The sequence below is a fragment of the Anomaloglossus baeobatrachus genome, chromosome 10 (genome assembly GCF_048569485.1).
Source record: "Anomaloglossus baeobatrachus isolate aAnoBae1 chromosome 10, aAnoBae1.hap1, whole genome shotgun sequence".
Taxonomy (NCBI): domain Eukaryota; kingdom Metazoa; phylum Chordata; class Amphibia; order Anura; family Aromobatidae; genus Anomaloglossus; species Anomaloglossus baeobatrachus.
The window spans coordinates 2,760,776-2,782,538 of record NC_134362.1 but is presented as its reverse complement, the minus strand read 5'-3'; the positions used below and the strand labels follow the sequence as shown (position 1 = coordinate 2,782,538).

The window sequence follows — 21,763 nt, the reverse complement described above, 5'->3', positions numbered from 1 at the left end:
CAAACATTTCTACATTTGTTTTTTTCTGTCTAGATGGGCTGCAGAGTGCACATTAATGAGAATTTACCAAATGGCTGCAATGAAACAAAGAGGGAAGCATTTACAGGGGTGTGAAGACTTTCCGTACCCACTGTATATTATCCCAATATTGGTATATATCATTGTGTAGTCTGTAGCTCACTAGGCCGGGGCTCGCTGGGTGACAAGGCTCCTGAGAGCACAAGTCAGTAATGCTAATGGAGCGAATCCCAGACCGCGCTTCACCCCAAGTCTTATCGGACCCAGACATCACGTAGACAAGCATCGTACGCCACATGGAGACATCACGTGACCCGGACAGTACCTGAAGGCTCGTATGGTAGTCAGCCCCTCCACGGTCTCGGAGAAGTGCGCCAGCAGGGGGAGCTGCGTACTGTCCTCCAGCTGCTGTAGATCCCTGGAAGCACATTGATACCAATGAGACGGAGGCGCTGATAGAGGTCGTGGCCCGGCGTTCCGGCGTTCCAGCGGCCGGGCTCCAGGTCTCATGTGCACGTCTGTCATTCGTATAACGCTTCATTATCTGATATCTGTGCTGCAATGGAGGGGGGATCGGGCTGTAGCTAACGGGTGCAATGTTCTGCAGAGAAGACTGCGGGTACATGTTGGCCCCTTCATACCACACACAGCGGGGTATATTAATACACAGCTTATTATGTTTCCAAAGCTCCAACATCAGGGAATAATGGAGGTCTATGGCAGCGGAGCAGCTTTACATTCCACAGATTAACCTCAGTGCGACCCTAATATTTACAGGATTAATCCCAAAAGTGTGATCTACACAATATACGTCATATGCACACGAGGTATGGAGCAGAAGTCTCCCGCTATGAGCACGAGACGCCTGCGTGCACCATTATACACGTGTTACCTGGCAGCCACGCGGAAATGCTTCTGGATAAAGTAGCAGGTGATGACCAGAGGGACCAGGGAGATGAGGAAGATGGGGGTCACGTAGGAGATGACGGCCAGCGCTGACACACACAGGAGGGTGGAGCGGCTCAGACACTCCAGGGTGGCCGGGATGTGCTGCCGGGAACAGAGACATCATATGTGTGGCCCCTCCACAATCCATCCAGGGCCCTCTCAAGAGTGGCAACATTTCATATACAGGGGACTCATTATGTGACCATAGTCTGTACCACCCCCTCCGCAGTGTAACCTCCTGACCCCGCAATGTAAACCTCCCACCCTGCAGTGCAAACCTCCTGACCCCGCAGCATAAACCTCCCACCCTGCAGTGTAAACCTCCCGCCCTGCAGTGTAAACCTCCCGCCCTGCAGTGTAAACCTCCCGCCCTGCAGTGTAACCTCCTGACTCCGCAATGTAAACCTCCCACCCTGCAGCATAAACCTCCTGCCCCACAGCATAATCCTCGCACCCCCACCCCGCAGCATAATCCTCCCACCCTGCAGTGTAAACTTCCTGCCCTGCAGCGTAATCCTCCCGCCCTGCAGCGTAATCTTCCCGCCCTGAAGTGTAAACCTCCCACCCCACAGCATAATCTAATCCTCCTGCCCTGCAGCGTAAACCTTCCACCCCACAGCATAATCCTCCCGCCCTGCAGTGTAAACCTCCCACCCCGCAATGTAAACCTCCAGCTACAGTCTGAACCACTCGCCAAGTGAACTAAACCTCCCACCCCGCAGCATAATCCTCCCACCCTGCAGTGTAAACCTCCCGCCCTGCAGTGTAAACCTCCCGCCCTGCAGTGTAAACCTCCCGCCCTGCAGTGTAAACCTCCCGCCCTGCAGTGTAAACCTCTCACCCTGCAGTCTAAACCTCCCACCCTACAATGTAAACCTCCTGACCCCGCAATGTAAACCTCCCACCCTACAATGTAAACGTCCTGACCCCGCAATGTAAACCTCCAGCTACACAGTCTGAACCACTCGCCGAGCTAACTAAACCTCCCACCCTGCAGTGTAAACCTCCCACCCCGCAGCGTAATCCTCCCACCCCCACCCCGCAGCGTAATCCTCCCACCCTGCAGTGTAAACCTCCTGACCCTGCAATGTAAACCTCCCGCCCGCAGCATAATCCTCCCGGCCTGCAGTGTAAGTCTCCCACCCTGCAGTGTAAACCTCCCGCCCGCAGCATAATCCTCCCGCCCTGCAGCATAATCCTACCGCCCCGTAGCATAAATATCCTGTCTAGCAGAGTAAACCTCCCGCCCTGCAATGTAAGCCTCCCACTCCACAGTCTGAACCACCTATTGAACGAACTAAACCCCTCAGTCTGCAGTTACACCTTCCACCCCACAGCGTAAACATTCCACCCCGCAATAGAAACCTTCCACCCTGCAATGTAAACCTCCCGTCCCATAGCAAAACCTCAGGCCCCACAGTGCAAACCTCCCGTAGCACAGTGCAAACCTCTTGCCCCGCAGTGTAAACCTCCCACCCTACAGTGTAAACTTTCCACCCTTCAACAGAAACCTCAGAGCCCGCAGTGTAAACCTCCAGCCACGCAGTGCCAACCTGCCGCCCCGGAGTGTAAACCTCCCGACCCACAATGTAAACCGCCCGCCTCATCGTGTAAACCTCATGCCCCACAGTGTAAATCTCCAGCACGTAGTCTAAGGGGTACTTTGCACACTACGACATTGCAGCTGCGATGTCGGTGGGGTCAAATCGAAAGTGACGCACATCCGGCGTCGCTGTCGACATCGGAGTATGTGAATCCTTTTTTATACGATTAACGAGCGCAAAAGTGTCATTATCGTATCATCGGTGTAGTGTCGGTCATTTCCATAATGTCGCAACAGCGACAGGTACGATGTTGTTCCTCATTCCTGCGGCAGCGCACATCACTGCGTATGAAGCCGCAGGAGCGAGGAACATCTCCTACCTGCGTCCCGGATGCAATGAGGAAGGAAGGAGGTGGGCGGGATGTTTACGTCCCGCTCATCTCCCCCCCTCCGCCGCTATTGGCCGCCTGCCGTGTGACGTCACTATGACGCCGCACGACCCGCCCCCTTAATAAGGAGCTGGCAAGAGCGATGCCGCAGGGCAGGTGAGTGCATGTGAAGCTGCCGTAGCGATAATGTTCGCTACGGCAGCTATCACAAGATATCGCAGCTGCGACGGAGGCGAGGACTATCGCGCTCGGCATAGCTACAATCGGCATGCAAATGTCGCAGCATGCAAAGTACCCATTAACCTCACTCCCGAATGTAGACTTCCCGCTTCGTAGTGTAAATCTCCAGCATGCAGTCTAAACCTCACTCCGCAATGTAGACTTCCCGCTTCGTAGTGTAAATCTCCAGCATGCAGTCTAAACCTCACTCCGCAATGTAGACTTCCCGCTTCGTAGTGTAAATCTCCAGCATGCAGTGTAACCTCACTCCGCAATGTAGACTTCCCGCTTCATAGTGTACATCTCTAGCATGCAGTCTAAACCTCACTCCGCAATGTAGACTTCCCGCTTCGTAGTGTACATCTCCAGCATGCAGTGTAAACCTCACTCCGGAATGTAGACTTCCCGCTTCGTAGTGTACATCTCCAGCATGCAGTGTAACCTCACTCCGCAATGTAGACTTCCTGCTTCGTAGTGTAAATCTCCAGCATGCAGTGTAACCTCACTCCACAATGTAGACTTCCCGCTTCGTAGTGTAAATCTCCAGCATGCAGTGTAACCTCACTCCGCAATGTAGACTTCACGCTTCGTAGTGTAAATCTCCAGCATGCAGTCTAAACCTCACTCCGCAATGTAGACTTCCTGCTTCGTAGTGTAAATCTCCAGCATGCAGTCTAAACCTCACTCCGCAATGTAGACTTCCCGCTTCGTAGTGTAAATCTCCAGCATGCAGTGTAACCTCACTCCACAATGTAGACTTCCCGCTTCGTAGTGTAAATCTCCAGCATGCAGTGTAACCTCACTCCGCAATGTAGACTTCACGCTTCGTAGTGTAAATCTCCAGCATGCAGTCTAAACCTCACTCCGCAATGTAGACTTCCTGCTTCGTAGTGTAAATCTCCAGCATGCAGTCTAAACCTCACTCCGCAATGTAGACTTCCCGCTTCGTAGTGTAAATCTCCAGCATGCAGTCTAACCTCACTCCGCAATGTAGACTTCCCGCTTCGTAGTGTACATCTCCAGCATGCAGTCTAAACCTCACTCCGCAATGTAGACTTCCCGCTTCGTAGTGTACATCTCCAGCATGCAGTCTAAACCTCACTCCGCAATGTAGACTTCCCGCTTCGTAGTGTAAATCTCCAGCATGCAGTGTAACCTCACTCCGCAATGTAGACTTCCCGCTTCGTAGTGTAAATCTCCAGCATGCAGTGTAACCTCACTCCGCAATGTAGACTTCCCGCTTCGTAGTGTAAATCTCCAGCATGCAGTGTAAACCTCACTCCGCAATGTAGACTTCCCGCTTCGTAGTGTAAATCTCCAGCATGCAGTCTAAACCTCACTCCGCAATGTAGACTTCCCGCTTCGTAGTGTAAATCTCCAGCATGCAGTCTAAACCTCACTCCGCAATGTAGACTTCCCGCTTCGTAGTGTAAATCTCCAGCATGCAGTCTAAACCTCACTCCGCAATGTAGACTTCCCGCTTCGTAGTGTAAATCTCCAGCATGCAGTGTAACCTCACTCCGCAATGTAGACTTCCTGCTTCGTAGTGTAAATCTCCAGCATGCAGTCTAAACCTCACTCCGCAATGTAGACTTCCCGCTTCGTAGTGTAAATCTCCAGCATGCAGTCTAAACCTCACTCCGCAATGTAGACTTCCCGCTTCGTAGTGTAAATCTCCAGCATGCAGTCTAAACCTCACTCCGCAATGTAGACTTCCCGCTTCGTAGTGTAAATCTCCAGCATGCAGTCTAAACCTCACTCCGCAATGTAGACTTCCCGCTTCGTAGTGTAAATCTCCAGCATGCAGTCTAAACCTCACTCCGCAATGTAGACTTCCCGCTTCGTAGTGTAAATCTCCAGCATGCAGTGTAACCTCACTCCGCAATGTAGACTTCCCGCTTCGTAGTGTAAATCTCCAGCATGCAGTCTAAACCTCACTCCGCAATGTAGACTTCCCGCTTCGTAGTGTAAATCTCCAGCATGCAGTGTAAACCTCACTCCGCAATGTAGACTTCCCGCTTCGTAGTGTAAATCTCCAGCATGCAGTCTAAACCTCACTCCGCAATGTAGACTTCCCGCTTCGTAGTGTAAATCTCCAGCATGCAGTGTAACCTCATTCCACAATGTAGACTTCCCGCTTCGTAGTGTAAATCTCCAGCATGCAGTGTAACCTCACTCCGCAATGTAGACTTCCCGCTTCGTTGTGTAAATCTCCAGCATGCAGTCTAAACCTCACTCCGCAATGTAGACTTCCTGCTTCGTAGTGTAAATCTCCAGCATGCAGTCTAAACCTCACTCCGCAATGTAGACTTCCCGCTTCGTAGTGTAAATCTCCAGCATGCAGTCTAACCTCACTCCGCAATGTAGACTTCCCGCTTCGTAGTGTACATCTCCAGCATGCAGTCTAAACCTCACTCCGCAATGTAGACTTCCCGCTTCGTAGTGTAAATCTCCAGCATGCAGTGTAACCTCACTCCGCAATGTAGACTTCCCGCTTCGTAGTGTAAATCTCCAGCATGCAGTGTAACCTCACTCCGCAATGTAGACTTCCCGCTTCGTAGTGTAAATCTCCAGCATGCAGTGTAAACCTCACTCCGCAATGTAGACTTCCCGCTTCGTAGTGTAAATCTCCAGCATGCAGTCTAAACCTCACTCCGCAATGTAGACTTCCCGCTTCGTAGTGTAAATCTCCAGCATGCAGTCTAAACCTCACTCCGCAATGTAGACTTCCCGCTTCGTAGTGTAAATCTCCAGCATGCAGTGTAAACCTCACTCCGCAATGTAGACTTCCCGCTTCGTAGTGTAAATCTCCAGCATGCAGTCTAAACCTCACTCCGCAATGTAGACTTCCCGCTTCGTAGTGTAAATCTCCAGCATGCAGTGTAAACCTCACTCCGCAATGTAGACTTCCCGCTTCGTAGTGTAAATCTCCAGCATGCAGTCTAAACCTCACTCCGCAATGTAGACTTCCCGATTCGTAGTGTACATCTCCAGCATGCAGTCTAAACCTCACTCCGCAATGTAGACTTCCCGCTTCGTAGTGTAAATCTCCAGCATGCAGTGTAAACCTCACTCCGCAATGTAGACTTCCCGCTTCGTAGTGTACATCTCCAGCATGCAGTGTAACCTCACTCCGCAATGTAGACTTCCCGCTTCGTAGTGTAAATCTCCAGCATGCAGTCTAAACCTCACTCCGCAATGTAGACTTCCCGCTTCATAGTGTAAATCTCCAGCATGCAGTGTAAACCTCACTCCGCAATGTAGACTTCCCGCTTCGTAGCGTAAATCTCCAGCATGCAGTCTAACCTCACTCCGCAATGTAGACTTCCCGCTTCGTAGTGTACATCTCCAGCATGCAGTGTAAACCTCACTCCGCAATGTAGACTTCCCGCTTCGTAGTGTAAATCTCCAGCATGCAGTGTAACCTCACTCCGCAATGTAGACTTCCCGCTTCGTAGTGTAAATCTCCAGCATGCAGTCTAAACCTCACTCCGCAATGTAGACTTCCCGCTTCGTAGTGTAAATCTCCAGCATGCAGTCTAAACCTCACTCCGCAATGTAGACTTCCCGCTTCGTAGTGTACATCTCCAGCATGCAGTGTAAACCTCACTCCGCAATGTAGACTTCCCGCTTCGTAGTGTAAATCTCCAGCATGCAGTCTAAACCTCACTCCGCAATGTAGACTTCCCGCTTCGTAGTGTAAATCTCCAGCATGCAGTGTAACCTCACTCCGCAATGTAGACTTCCCGCTTCGTAGTGTAAATCTCCAGCATGCAGTCTAAACCTCACTCCGCAATGTAGACTTCCCGCTTCGTAGTGTACATCTCCAGCATGCAGTGTAACCTCACTCCGCAATGTAGACTTCCCGCTTCGTAGTGTAAATCTCCAGCATGCAGTGTAACCTCACTCCGCAATGTAGACTTCCCGCTTCGTAGTGTAAATCTCCAGCATGCAGTGTAAACCTCACTCCGCAATGTAGACTTCCCGCTTCGTAGTGTAAATCTCCAGCATGCAGTCTAAACCTCACTCCGCAATGTAGACTTCCCGCTTCGTAGTGTAAATCTCCAGCATGCAGTCTAAACCTCACTCCACAATGTAGACTTCCCGCTTCGTAGTGTAAATCTCCAGCATGCAGTCTAAACCTCACTCCGCAATGTAGACTTCCCGCTTCGTAGTGTAAATCTCCAGCATGCAGTGTAAACCTCACTCCGTAATGTAGACTTCCCGCTTCGTAGTGTAAATCTCCAGCATGCAGTCTAAACCTCACTCCGCAATGTAGACTTCCCGCTTCGTAGTGTACATCTCCAGCATGCAGTCTAAACCTCACTCCGCAATGTAGACTTCCCGCTTCGTAGTGTACATCTCCAGCATGCAGTGTAACCTCACTCCGCAATGTAGACTTCCCGCTTCGTAGTGTAAATCTCCAGCATGCAGTGTAACCTCACTCCGCAATGTAGACTTCCCGCTTCGTAGTGTAAATCTCCAGCATGCAGTGTAAACCTCACTCCGCAATGTAGACTTCCCGCTTCGTAGTGTAAATCTCCAGCATGCAGTCTAAACCTCACTCCCGAATGTAGACTTCCCTCTTCGTAGTGTAAATCTCCAGCATGCAGTCTAAACCTCACTCCGCAATGTAGACTTCCCACTTCGTAGTGTAAATCTCCAGCATGCAGTCTAAACCTCACTCCGCAATGTAGACTTCCCACTTCGTAGTGTACATCTCCAGCATGCAGTCTAAACCTCACTCCGCAATGTAGACTTCCCGCTTCGTAGTGTAAATCTCCAGCATGCAGTCTAAACCTCACTCCGCAATGTAGACTTCCCGCTTCGTAGTGTAAATCTCCAGCATGCAGTGTAAACCTCACTCCGCAATGTAGACTACCCGCTTCGTAGTGTAAATCTCCAGCATGCAGTCTAAACCTCACTCCGCAATGTAGACTTCCCGCTTCATAGTGTAAATCTCCAGCATGCAGTGTAACCTCACTCCGCAATGTAGACTTCCCGCTTCGTAGTGTAAATCTCCAGCATGCAGTCTAAACCTCACTCCGCAATGTAGACTTCCCGCTTCATAGTGTAAATCTCCAGCATGCAGTGTAACCTCACTCCGCAATGTAGACTTCCCGCTTCGTAGTGTACATCTCCAGCATGCAGTCTAAACCTCACTCCGCAATGTAGACTTCCCGCTTCGTAGTGTAAATCTCCAGCATGCAGTCTAAACCTCACTCCGCAATGTAGACTTCCCGCTTCGTAGTGTAAATCTCCAGCATGCAGTCTAAACCTCACTCCGCAATGTAGACTTCCCGATTCGTAGTGTACATCTCCAGCATGCAGTCTAAACCTCACTCCGCAATGTAGACTTCCCGCTTCGTAGTGTAAATCTCCAGCATGCAGTGTAAACCTCACTCCGCAATGTAGACTTCCCGCTTCGTAGTGTACATCTCCAGCATGCAGTGTAACCTCACTCCGCAATGTAGACTTCCCGCTTCGTAGTGTAAATCTCCAGCATGCAGTGTAAACCTCACTCCCGAATGTAGACTTCCTGCTTCGTAGTGTAAATCTCCAGCATGCAGTGTAAACCTCACTCCGCAATGTAGACTTCCCGCTTCGTAGTGTAAATCTCCAGCATGCACTGTAACCACACTCTGCAATGTAGACTTCCCGCTTCGTAGTGTACATCTCCAGCATGCAGTCTAAACCTCACTCCGCAATGTAGACTTCCCGCTTCGTAGTGTACATCTCCAGCATGCAGTGTAACCTCACTCCGCAATGTAGACTTCCCGCTTCGTAGTGTAAATCTCCAGCATGCAGTGTAAACCTCACTCCGCAATGTAGACTTCCCGCTTCGTAGTGTACATCTCCAGCATGCAGTCTAAACCTCACTCCGCAATGTAGACTTCCCGCTTCGTAGTGTAAATCTCCAGCATGCAGTGTAACCTCACTCCGCAATGTAGACTTCCCGCTTCGTAGTGTAAATCTCCAGCATGCAGTCTAAACCTCACTCCGCAATGTAGACTTCCCGCTTCGTAGTGTAAATCTCCAGCATGCAGTCTAAACCTCACTCCGCAATGTAGACTTCCCGCTTCGTAGTGTACATCTCCAGCATGCAGTGTATCCTCACTCCGCAATGTAGACTTCCCGCTTCGTAGTGTAAATCTCCAGCATGCAGTGTAAACCTCACTCCGCAATGTAGACTTCCCGCTTCGTAGTGTACATCTCCAGCATGCAGTCTAAACCTCACTCCGCAATGTAGACTTCCCGCTTCGTAGTGTAAATCTCCAGCATGCAGTCTAAACCTCACTCCGCAATGTAGACTTCCCGCTTCGTAGTGTAAATCTCCAGCATGCAATCTAAACCTCACTCCGCAATGTAGACTTCCCGCTTCGTAGTGTAAATCTCCAGCATGCAGTGTAACCTCACTCCGCAATGTAGACTTCCCGCTTCGTAGTGTAAATCTCCAGCATGCAGTGTAAACCTCACTCCGCAATGAAGACTTCCCGCTTCGTAGTGTACATCTCCAGCATGCAGTGTAAACCTCACTCCGCAATGTAGACTTCCCGCTTCGTAGTGTAAATCTCCAGCATGCAGTGTAACCTCACTCCGCAATGTAGACTTCCCGCTTCGTAGTGTAAATCTCCAGCATGCAGTCTAAACCTCACTCCCGAATGTAGACTTCCCGCTTCGTAGTGTAAATCTCCAGCATGCAGTCTAAACCTCACTCCGCAATGTAGACTTCCTGCTTCGTAGTGTAAATTCCAGCATGCAGTCTAAACCTCACTCCGCAATGTAGACTTCCCGCTTCGTAGTGTAAATCTCCAGCATGCAGTGTAACCTCACTCCGCAATGTAGACTTCCCGCTTCGTAGTGTAAATCTCCAGCATGCAGTGTAAACCTCACTCCGCAATGAAGACTTCCCGCTTCGTAGTGTACATCTCCAGCATGCAGTGTAAACCTCACTCCGCAATGTAGACTTCCCGCTTCGTAGTGTAAATCTCCAGCATGCAGTCTAAACCTCACACCGCAATGTAGACTTCCCGCTTCGTAGTGTAAATCTCCAGCATGCAGTCTAAACCTCACTCCGCAATGTAGACTTCCCGCTTCGTAGTGTAAATCTCCAGCATGCAGTGTAAACCTCACTCCGCAATGTAGACTTCCCGCTTCGTAGTGTAAATCTCCAGCATGCAGTCTAAACCTCACTCCGCAATGTAGACTTCCCGCTTCGTAGTGTAAATCTCCAGCATGCAGTGTAAACCTCACTCCGCAATGTAGACTTCCCGCTTCGTAGTGTAAATCTCCAGCATGCAGTCTAAACCTCACTCCGCAATGTAGACTTCCCGATTCGTAGTGTACATCTCCAGCATGCAGTCTAAACCTCACTCCGCAATGTAGACTTCCCGCTTCGTAGTGTAAATCTCCAGCATGCAGTGTAAACCTCACTCCGCAATGTAGACTTCCCGCTTCGTAGTGTACATCTCCAGCATGCAGTGTAACCTCACTCCGCAATGTAGACTTCCCGCTTCGTAGTGTAAATCTCCAGCATGCAGTCTAAACCTCACTCCGCAATGTAGACTTCCCGCTTCATAGTGTAAATCTCCAGCATGCAGTGTAAACCTCACTCCGCAATGTAGACTTCCCGCTTCGTAGCGTAAATCTCCAGCATGCAGTCTAACCTCACTCCGCAATGTAGACTTCCCGCTTCGTAGTGTACATCTCCAGCATGCAGTGTAAACCTCACTCCGCAATGTAGACTTCCCGCTTCGTAGTGTAAATCTCCAGCATGCAGTGTAACCTCACTCCGCAATGTAGACTTCCCGCTTCGTAGTGTAAATCTCCAGCATGCAGTCTAAACCTCACTCCGCAATGTAGACTTCCCGCTTCGTAGTGTAAATCTCCAGCATGCAGTCTAAACCTCACTCCGCAATGTAGACTTCCCGCTTCGTAGTGTACATCTCCAGCATGCAGTGTAAACCTCACTCCGCAATGTAGACTTCCCGCTTCGTAGTGTAAATCTCCAGCATGCAGTCTAAACCTCACTCCGCAATGTAGACTTCCCGCTTCGTAGTGTAAATCTCCAGCATGCAGTGTAACCTCACTCCGCAATGTAGACTTCCCGCTTCGTAGTGTAAATCTCCAGCATGCAGTCTAAACCTCACTCCGCAATGTAGACTTCCCGCTTCGTAGTGTACATCTCCAGCATGCAGTGTAACCTCACTCCGCAATGTAGACTTCCCGCTTCGTAGTGTAAATCTCCAGCATGCAGTGTAACCTCACTCCGCAATGTAGACTTCCCGCTTCGTAGTGTAAATCTCCAGCATGCAGTGTAAACCTCACTCCGCAATGTAGACTTCCCGCTTCGTAGTGTAAATCTCCAGCATGCAGTCTAAACCTCACTCCGCAATGTAGACTTCCCGCTTCGTAGTGTAAATCTCCAGCATGCAGTCTAAACCTCACTCCACAATGTAGACTTCCCGCTTCGTAGTGTAAATCTCCAGCATGCAGTCTAAACCTCACTCCGCAATGTAGACTTCCCGCTTCGTAGTGTAAATCTCCAGCATGCAGTGTAAACCTCACTCCGTAATGTAGACTTCCCGCTTCGTAGTGTAAATCTCCAGCATGCAGTCTAAACCTCACTCCGCAATGTAGACTTCCCGCTTCGTAGTGTACATCTCCAGCATGCAGTCTAAACCTCACTCCGCAATGTAGACTTCCCGCTTCGTAGTGTACATCTCCAGCATGCAGTGTAACCTCACTCCGCAATGTAGACTTCCCGCTTCGTAGTGTAAATCTCCAGCATGCAGTGTAACCTCACTCCGCAATGTAGACTTCCCGCTTCGTAGTGTAAATCTCCAGCATGCAGTGTAAACCTCACTCCGCAATGTAGACTTCCCGCTTCGTAGTGTAAATCTCCAGCATGCAGTCTAAACCTCACTCCCGAATGTAGACTTCCCTCTTCGTAGTGTAAATCTCCAGCATGCAGTCTAAACCTCACTCCGCAATGTAGACTTCCCACTTCGTAGTGTAAATCTCCAGCATGCAGTCTAAACCTCACTCCGCAATGTAGACTTCCCACTTCGTAGTGTACATCTCCAGCATGCAGTCTAAACCTCACTCCGCAATGTAGACTTCCCGCTTCGTAGTGTAAATCTCCAGCATGCAGTCTAAACCTCACTCCGCAATGTAGACTTCCCGCTTCGTAGTGTAAATCTCCAGCATGCAGTGTAAACCTCACTCCGCAATGTAGACTACCCGCTTCGTAGTGTAAATCTCCAGCATGCAGTCTAAACCTCACTCCGCAATGTAGACTTCCCGCTTCATAGTGTAAATCTCCAGCATGCAGTGTAACCTCACTCCGCAATGTAGACTTCCCGCTTCGTAGTGTAAATCTCCAGCATGCAGTCTAAACCTCACTCCGCAATGTAGACTTCCCGCTTCATAGTGTAAATCTCCAGCATGCAGTGTAACCTCACTCCGCAATGTAGACTTCCCGCTTCGTAGTGTACATCTCCAGCATGCAGTCTAAACCTCACTCCGCAATGTAGACTTCCCGCTTCGTAGTGTAAATCTCCAGCATGCAGTCTAAACCTCACTCCGCAATGTAGACTTCCCGCTTCGTAGTGTAAATCTCCAGCATGCAGTCTAAACCTCACTCCGCAATGTAGACTTCCCGATTCGTAGTGTACATCTCCAGCATGCAGTCTAAACCTCACTCCGCAATGTAGACTTCCCGCTTCGTAGTGTAAATCTCCAGCATGCAGTGTAAACCTCACTCCGCAATGTAGACTTCCCGCTTCGTAGTGTACATCTCCAGCATGCAGTGTAACCTCACTCCGCAATGTAGACTTCCCGCTTCGTAGTGTAAATCTCCAGCATGCAGTGTAAACCTCACTCCCGAATGTAGACTTCCTGCTTCGTAGTGTAAATCTCCAGCATGCAGTGTAAACCTCACTCCGCAATGTAGACTTCCCGCTTCGTAGTGTAAATCTCCAGCATGCACTGTAACCACACTCTGCAATGTAGACTTCCCGCTTCGTAGTGTACATCTCCAGCATGCAGTCTAAACCTCACTCCGCAATGTAGACTTCCCGCTTCGTAGTGTACATCTCCAGCATGCAGTGTAACCTCACTCCGCAATGTAGACTTCCCGCTTCGTAGTGTAAATCTCCAGCATGCAGTGTAAACCTCACTCCGCAATGTAGACTTCCCGCTTCGTAGTGTACATCTCCAGCATGCAGTCTAAACCTCACTCCGCAATGTAGACTTCCCGCTTCGTAGTGTAAATCTCCAGCATGCAGTGTAACCTCACTCCGCAATGTAGACTTCCCGCTTCGTAGTGTAAATCTCCAGCATGCAGTCTAAACCTCACTCCGCAATGTAGACTTCCCGCTTCGTAGTGTAAATCTCCAGCATGCAGTCTAAACCTCACTCCGCAATGTAGACTTCCCGCTTCGTAGTGTACATCTCCAGCATGCAGTGTATCCTCACTCCGCAATGTAGACTTCCCGCTTCGTAGTGTAAATCTCCAGCATGCAGTGTAAACCTCACTCCGCAATGTAGACTTCCCGCTTCGTAGTGTACATCTCCAGCATGCAGTCTAAACCTCACTCCGCAATGTAGACTTCCCGCTTCGTAGTGTAAATCTCCAGCATGCAGTCTAAACCTCACTCCGCAATGTAGACTTCCCGCTTCGTAGTGTAAATCTCCAGCATGCAATCTAAACCTCACTCCGCAATGTAGACTTCCCGCTTCGTAGTGTAAATCTCCAGCATGCAGTGTAACCTCACTCCGCAATGTAGACTTCCCGCTTCGTAGTGTAAATCTCCAGCATGCAGTGTAAACCTCACTCCGCAATGAAGACTTCCCGCTTCGTAGTGTACATCTCCAGCATGCAGTGTAAACCTCACTCCGCAATGTAGACTTCCCGCTTCGTAGTGTAAATCTCCAGCATGCAGTGTAACCTCACTCCGCAATGTAGACTTCCCGCTTCGTAGTGTAAATCTCCAGCATGCAGTCTAAACCTCACTCCCGAATGTAGACTTCCCGCTTCGTAGTGTAAATCTCCAGCATGCAGTCTAAACCTCACTCCGCAATGTAGACTTCCTGCTTCGTAGTGTAAATTCCAGCATGCAGTCTAAACCTCACTCCGCAATGTAGACTTCCCGCTTCGTAGTGTAAATCTCCAGCATGCAGTGTAACCTCACTCCGCAATGTAGACTTCCCGCTTCGTAGTGTAAATCTCCAGCATGCAGTGTAAACCTCACTCCGCAATGAAGACTTCCCGCTTCGTAGTGTACATCTCCAGCATGCAGTGTAAACCTCACTCCGCAATGTAGACTTCCCGCTTCGTAGTGTAAATCTCCAGCATGCAGTCTAAACCTCACACCGCAATGTAGACTTCCCGCTTCGTAGTGTAAATCTCCAGCATGCAGTCTAAACCTCACTCCGCAATGTAGACTTCCCGCTTCGTAGTGTAAATCTCCAGCATGCAGTCTAAACCTCACTCCGCAATGTAGACTTCCCGCTTCGTAGTGTAAATCTCCAGCATGCAGTCTAAACCTCACTCCGCAATGTAGACTTCCCGCTTCGTAGTGTACATCTCCAGCATGCAGTGTAAACCTCACTCCGCAATGTAGACTTCCCGCTTCGTAGTGTAAATCTCCAGCATGCAGTCTAAACCTCACTCCCGAATGTAGACTTCCCGCTTCGTAGTGTACATCTCCAGCATGCAGTGTAACCTCACTCCGCAATGTAGACTTCCTGCTTCGTAGTGTAAATCTCCAGCATGCAGTGTAAACCTCACTCCGCAATGTAGACTTCCCGCTTCGTAGTGTAAATCTCCAGCATGCAGTGTAAACCTTACTCCGCAATGAAGACTTCCCGCTTCGTAGTGTACATCTCCAGCATGCAGTGTAAACCTCACTCCGCAATGTAGACTTCCCGCTTCGTAGTGTAAATCTCCAGCATGCAGTCTAAACCTCACTCCGCAATGTAGACTTCCCGCTTCGTAGTGTAAATCTCCAGCATGCAGTGTAACCTCACTCCGCAATGTAGACTTCCCGCTTCGTAGTGTAAATCTCCAGCATGCAGTCTAAACCTCACTCCGCAATGTAGACTTCCCGCTTCGTAGTGTAAATCTCCAGCATGTAGTCTAAACCTCACTCCGCAATGTAGACTTCCCGCTTCGTAGTGTAAATCTCCAGCATGCAGTCTAAACCTCACTCCGCAATGTAGACTTCCCGCTTCGTAGTGTACATCTCCAGCATGCAGTGTAAACCTCACTCCGCAATGTAGACTTCCCGCTTCGTAGTGTAAATCTCCAGCATGCAGTCTAAACCTCACTCCCGAATGTAGACTTCCCGCTTCGTAGTGTACATCTCCAGCATGCAGTGTAACCTCACTCCGCAATGTAGACTTCCTGCTTCGTAGTGTAAATCTCCAGCATGCAGTGTAAACCTCACTCCGCAATGTAGACTTCCCGCTTCGTAGTGTAAATCTCCAGCATGCAGTGTAAACCTTACTCCGCAATGAAGACTTCCCGCTTCGTAGTGTACATCTCCAGCATGCAGTGTAAACCTCACTCCGCAATGTAGACTTCCCGCTTCGTAGTGTAAATCTCCAGCATGCAGTCTAAACCTCACTCCGCAATGTAGACTTCCCGCTTCGTAGTGTAAATCTCCAGCATGCAGTGTAACCTCACTCCGCAATGTAGACTTCCCGCTTCGTAGTGTAAATCTCCAGCATGCAGTCTAAACCTCACTCCGCAATGTAGACTTCCCGCTTCGTAGTGTAAATCTCCAGCATGTAGTCTAAACCTCACTCCGCAATGTAGACTTCCCGCTTCGTAGTGTAAATCTCCAGCATGCAGTCTAAACCTCACTCCGCAATGTAGACTTCCCGCTTCGTAGTGTAAATCTCCAGCATGCAGTCTAAACCTCACTCCGCAATGTAGACTTCACGCTTCGTAGTGTAAATCTCCAGCATGCAGTCTAAACCTCACTCCGCAATGTAGACTTCCCGCTTCGTAGTGTAAATCTCCAGCATGCAGTCTAAACCTCACTCCGCAATGTAGACTTCCCGCTTCGTAGTGTAAATCTCCAGCATGCAGTGGAACCTTCACGTCCTGCTTTACTTAGTGTAAGCCCCAGGCTTTTCAGCTATTCAAGAGTCCGGGCTGCCTCAGAGATAAGGGGGCCATCAGACCCCCTGCTTCATGTGAAACCATACCTGATCGATGGTGTTGAAGTCTGCGGAGAATCGGTTCAGGATGCTGCCCAGAGGCGTCGTCTCAAAAAACCTGTGGAGGAACCAAAACATTCAGGTCAGCAATAAAGATGGACAGCATCCTCAGCGTTCACATGCGCTCGCCTCCCCCTCCACCTCATGGGTGCCAGGATGATGGCATTTAGGAGACTGTTGTGCAGCTTCTTGGCGACACGCAGCCCGGTCCATTCCACAGCAATGGAGGTGGCAAGGCACATGATGATGGCAAGGCAGGACAGGACGCTGAACACCATTGAATATGGAGAGTGGTCAAAGATGCAGCTCTGGGGAGAGAATGGAAGTTATAGTCCTGATGGATTGCACCAACATAGAACTGTATAGCCGCTCATCACACGTGTCACAGACATGATGCGCCCATTACTAGGTTTTACCTGCCCGATGCACCCTGCGGACGAGGCATTGGAGATCGCATCTGACGTCCACTTCGCCAGCCATAAATCAATGGCAACCAAGAGTGAGTGCTTGAAGAGCTGAGAGAAGACGAGGATCGGGAGGAGCAGGATCCCCGCAGAGCTCAGGTATTTCCCACATGCTCGCCATGGCATCTTCGCCCGCTGGTGCAGAACCGACGAAAGGTTGTCATCATCATCATCACTATCTGAAATCTCTTCTGTGAAGGAGACAATATGAGAGGAGAAGAGAAGCCTCACTATCAGGGAGCAAAGGAGAAGCCGCAGTGTCCGGGAGCCGAGGAGAAGAACAGAAAAGAAGTCTCAGCATTTGAGAAGGAAGGAAAAGCCCCAAGTCTAGAAGCAGAGGAGAAACCCCCACGTCTAGAAGCAGGGGAGAAGCCCCCAAGTCTAGAAGCAGAGGAGAAACCCCCAAGTCTAGAAGCAGGGGAGAAGCCCCCAAGTCTAGAAGCAGAGGAGAAGCCCCCACGTCTAGAAGCAGAGGAGAAGCCCCCACGTCTAGAAGCAGAGGAGAAGCCCCCACGTCTAGAAGCAGAGGAGAAGCCCCCACGTCTAGAAGCAGAGGAGAAGCCCCCACGTCTAGAAGCAGAGGAGAAGCCCCCACGTCTAGAAGCAGAGGAGAAGCCCCCACGTCTAGAAGCAGAGGAGAAGCCCCCACGTCTAGAAGCAGAGGAGAAGCCCCCACGTCTAGAAGCAGAGGAGAAGCCCCCACGTCTAGAAGCAGAGGAGAAGCCCCCACGTCTAGAAGCAGAGGAGAAGCCCCCACGTCTAGAAGCAGAGGAGAAGCCCCCACGTCTAGAAGCAGAGGAGAAGCCCCCACGTCTAGAAGCAGAGGAGAAGCCCCCACGTCTAGAAGCAGAGGAGAAGCCCCAACGTCTAGAAGCAGGGGAGAAGCCCCGGCGTCGGGGAGCAGAGGAGAAGCCCCAACGTCTAGAAGCAGGGGAGAAGCCCCCAAGTCTAGAAGCAGAGGAGAAGCCCCAACGTCTGTGAACAGAGGAAAAGCTCCAGAGTCTAGGAGCAGAGGAGAAGAACAGAAAAGAAGTCTCAGCATTTGAGAAGAAAGGAAAAGCCCCAACGTCTGTGAACAGATGAGAAGCTCCAGAGTCTAGGAGCAGATGAGAGGCCCCGGCGTAGGGGAGCAGAGGAGAGGCCCCGGCGTAGGGGAGCAGAGGAGAGGCCCCGGCGTAGGGGAGCAGAGGAGAGGCCCCGGCGTAGGGGAGCAGAGGAGAGGCCCCGGCGTCGGGGAGCAGAGGAGAGGCCCCGGCGTCGGGGAGCAGAGGAGAATCCTCAACGTCCATGAGCAGAGGAGACTCCTCAACGTCCATGAGCAGAGGAGAATCCTCAACGTTCATGAGCAGAAGAGAGGCCCCTGGCGTCCGGGAGCAGAATAGAAACCCCGACATCCAGGAACAGAATAGAAGCCCCGACATGCAGGAGCAGAGGAGAAGCCTTGACGTCTGTGAACAAAGGAGAGGCTCCGGCGTCCGGGAGCAGAGGAGAGGCTCCGGCGTCCGGGAGCAGAGGAGAGGCTCCGGCGTCCGGGAGCAGAGGAGAGGCTCCGGCGTCCGGGAGCAGAGGAGAGGCTCCGGCGTCCGGGAGCAGAGGAGAGGCTCCGGCAGCGTCCGGGAGCAGAGGAGAGGCTCCGGCGTCCGGAAGCAGAGGAGAGGCTCCGGCAGCGTCCGGGAGCAGAGGAGAGGCTCCGGCAGCGTCCGGGAGCAGAGGAGAGGCTCCGGCAGCGTCCGGGAGCAGAGGAGAGGCTCCGGCAGCGTCCGGGAGCAGAGGAGAGGCCCCCCACGTCTAGAAGCAGAGGAGAAGCCCCCACGTCTAGAAGCAGAGGAGAAGCCCCCACGTCTAGAAGCAGAGAAGCCCCCACGTCTAGAAGCAGAGGAGAAGCCCCCACGTCTAGAAGCAGAGGAGAAGCCCCCACGTCTAGAAGCTGAGGAGAAGCCCCCACGTCTAGAAGCTGAGGAGAAGCCCCCACGTCTAGAAGCAGAGGAGAAGCCCCCACGTCTAGAAGCAGAGGAGAAGCCCCCACGTCTAGAAGCAGAGGAGAAGCCCCCACGTCTAGAAGCAGAGGAGAAGCCCCCACGTCTAGAAGCAGAGGACAAGCCCCCACGTGTAGAAGCAGAGGAGAAGCCCCAACGTCTAGAAGCAGAGGAGAAGCCCCCACGTCTAGAAGCAGAGGAGAAGCCCCCACGTCTAGAAGCAGAGGAGAAGCCCCAACGTCTAGAAGCAGGGGAGAAGCCCCGGCGTCGGGGAGCAGAGGAGAAGCCCCAACGTCTAGAAGCAGGGGAGAAGCCCCCAAGTCTAGAAGCAGAGGAGAAGCCCCAACGTCTGTGAACAGAGGAAAAGCTCCAGAGTCTAGGAGCAGAGGAGAACAGAAAAGAAGTCTCAGCGTTTGAGAAGAAAGGAAAAGCACCGGGATCTAGAAACAGAGAAGCAGAAGCCCCAACGTCTGTGAACAGATGAGAAGCTCCAGAGTCTAGGAGCAGATGAGAAGCCCCGGCGTCCGGGAGCAGAGGAGAGGCTCCGGCGTCCGGGAGCAGAGGAGAGGCTCCGGCGTCCGGGAGCAGAGGAGAGGCTCCGGCGTCCGGGAGCAGAGGAGAGGCTCCGGCGTCCGGGAGCAGAGGAGAGGCTCCGGCGTCCGGGAGCAGAGGAGAGGCTCCGGCGTCCGGGAGCAGAGGAGAGGCTCCGGCGTCCGGGAGCAGAGGAGAGGCTCCGGCGTCCGGGAGCAGAGGAGAGGCTCCGGCATCCGGGAGCAGAGGAGAGGCTCCGGCGTCCGGGAGCAGAGGAGAGGCTCCGGCAGCGTCCGGGAGCAGAGGAGAGGCCCCGGCGTCTGAAAGCAGCCATATGTTATGCCCCCCAGTCAGGAAGACAAAGTGTGGCCTCACAGGCCTTCCCACTGACCTTCATCTTCCTCGTCGTCTCCCAGCAGCGCCTCCTGGGTGTATACTGGTGTCTTCATATTCTTCTTCTCTGCTGGAGCCTTCCTCTCTGTGATTTCCTGCAAAAAAACAGTCACAGTCAGACGTGGCAGCCAGGACAACGCAGGGGGCGCCAGTATGGACATTAGATTGTCAATTCTGCAGTCCCACACAGATGCGGATACATCCATGCACAATCTCAGGACCTGTGCTTGCTGACAGTGAACTCGCATTTCCTCTAAAAGGATTCATAAGAAAGTTCAACCCCCAAAAATCTACTAATGGACGTCAGGTCTGCACCAGTAATAGAGTGCACCAACAAAAAAAAGAAAGCTCCAACATGATGGCACAGATGGGATTACAAGAGAATGAAGGCCTGGGAGGACTCAGATTTTAAGGTTGGACTTCAGAAGGGCAGATTTTAATGGACTCAGAAAGAGGATAGGAGGAATCCAATGGCCGGATGTAAAGGCCAGAAATGTCCAAGGAGGAGGGGAGATTTTACTAAATTAAATTCTCACTGCACAATCAGTAACAATCCCAAAAAGAAGAAAGAATAAGGAGCGTTTAAGGAGACCAGGATTGATGAACACAGAAATGAGAAATGTTTATCAAATGGAAAGCGGGGGCAAACCTCAAGAAGAATATAATGGCGTCTGCAGAACCGGAGGACAAGCGATAGAAGAGGTCAAGACAGTAATGAAAGGGGGTATATCAAAAGAATAAAGAAAAGTCTAAGATGCTAAAGGATATTTACAGGATGAAAAGGGTGAAGTAGTCAGAAATGATGGTGAGAAGTCCCAACTTTAAAATTCCTATTCTGCATCTGTGTTCTCTAAGAAAGCAAAAGTAACATGAGCTGATCTTCACTGTACTATCGAAAAGATAGAACAATCCACACTATATATACACGGAGAGATAGTGAGGGAAGACTGAGCTAATGAAGGAACAGAGGAATCCAGGAGATCTATACACAGAGAGATAGTGAGGGAAGACTGAGCTAATGAAGGAATAGAAGAATCCAGGAGATCTATACACAGAGAGATAGTGAGGGAAGACTGAGCTAATGAAGGAATAGAAGAATCCAGGAGATCTATACACAGAGAGATAGTGAGGGAAGACTGAGCTAATGAAGGAATAGAAGAATCCAGGAGATCTATACACAGAGAGATAGTGAGAGAAGACTGAGCTAATGAAGGAATAGAAGAATCCAGGAGATCTATACACAGAGAGATAGTGAGGGAAGACTGAGCTAATGAAGGAATAGAAGAATCCAGGAGATCTATACACAGAGAGATAGTGAGGGAAGACTGAGCTAATGAAGGAACAGAAGAATCCAGGAGATCTATACACCGAGATATAGTGAGGGAAGACTGAGCTAATGAAGGAACAGAAGAATCCAGGGGATCTATATACAAAGAGATAGTGAGGGAAGACTGAGCTAATGAAGGAACAGAAGAATCCAGGAGATCTATACACAGAGAGATAGTGAGGGAAGACTGAGCTAATGAAGGAACAGGAGAATCCAGGAGATCTATACACAGAGAGATAGTGAGGGAAGACTGAGCTAATGAAGGAATAGAAGAATCCAGGAGATCTATACACAGAGAGATAGTGAGGGAAGACTGAGCTAATGAAGGAACAGAAGAATCCAGGAGATCTATACACCGAGATATAGTGAGGGAAGACTGAGCTAATGAAGGAACAGAAGAATCCAGGGGATCTATATACAAAGAGATAGTGAGGGAAGACTGAGCTAATGAAGGAACAGAAGAATCCAGGAGATCTATACACAGAGAGATAGTGAGGGAAGACTGAGCTAATGAAGGAACAGAAGAATCCAGGAGATCTATACACAGAGAGATAGTGAAAGAAGACTGAGCTAATGAAGGAATAGAAGAATCCAGGAGATCTATACACAAAGAGATAGTGAGGGAAGACTGAGCTAATGAAGGCTCAGAAGAATCCAGTGATCCAGTGATAGTGAGGGAAGACTGAGCTAATGAAGGAACAGAAGAATCCAGGAGATCTATACAC

General features: G+C 50.6%; 1 protein-coding gene across 1 annotated transcript in view; it reads right to left on the bottom strand.

Annotated features, from left to right (window-relative positions):
• Positions 1 to 288: 288 nt before the first annotated feature.
• Positions 289 to 21,763, bottom strand: part of ABCC8 (ATP binding cassette subfamily C member 8) — a 186,393-nt gene continuing 164,918 nt past the window's right edge. The window contains exons 24-29 of the mRNA XM_075326474.1: positions 19,710 to 19,806; positions 16,764 to 17,002; positions 16,489 to 16,655; positions 16,336 to 16,405; positions 911 to 1,068; positions 289 to 436 (exon numbers count right to left, since the gene is read on the bottom strand). Of these exons, the coding sequence (XP_075182589.1) occupies positions 289 to 436; positions 911 to 1,068; positions 16,336 to 16,405; positions 16,489 to 16,655; positions 16,764 to 17,002; positions 19,710 to 19,806 (879 nt within the window). The remainder of the gene's footprint in view (positions 437 to 910; positions 1,069 to 16,335; positions 16,406 to 16,488; positions 16,656 to 16,763; positions 17,003 to 19,709; positions 19,807 to 21,763) is intronic.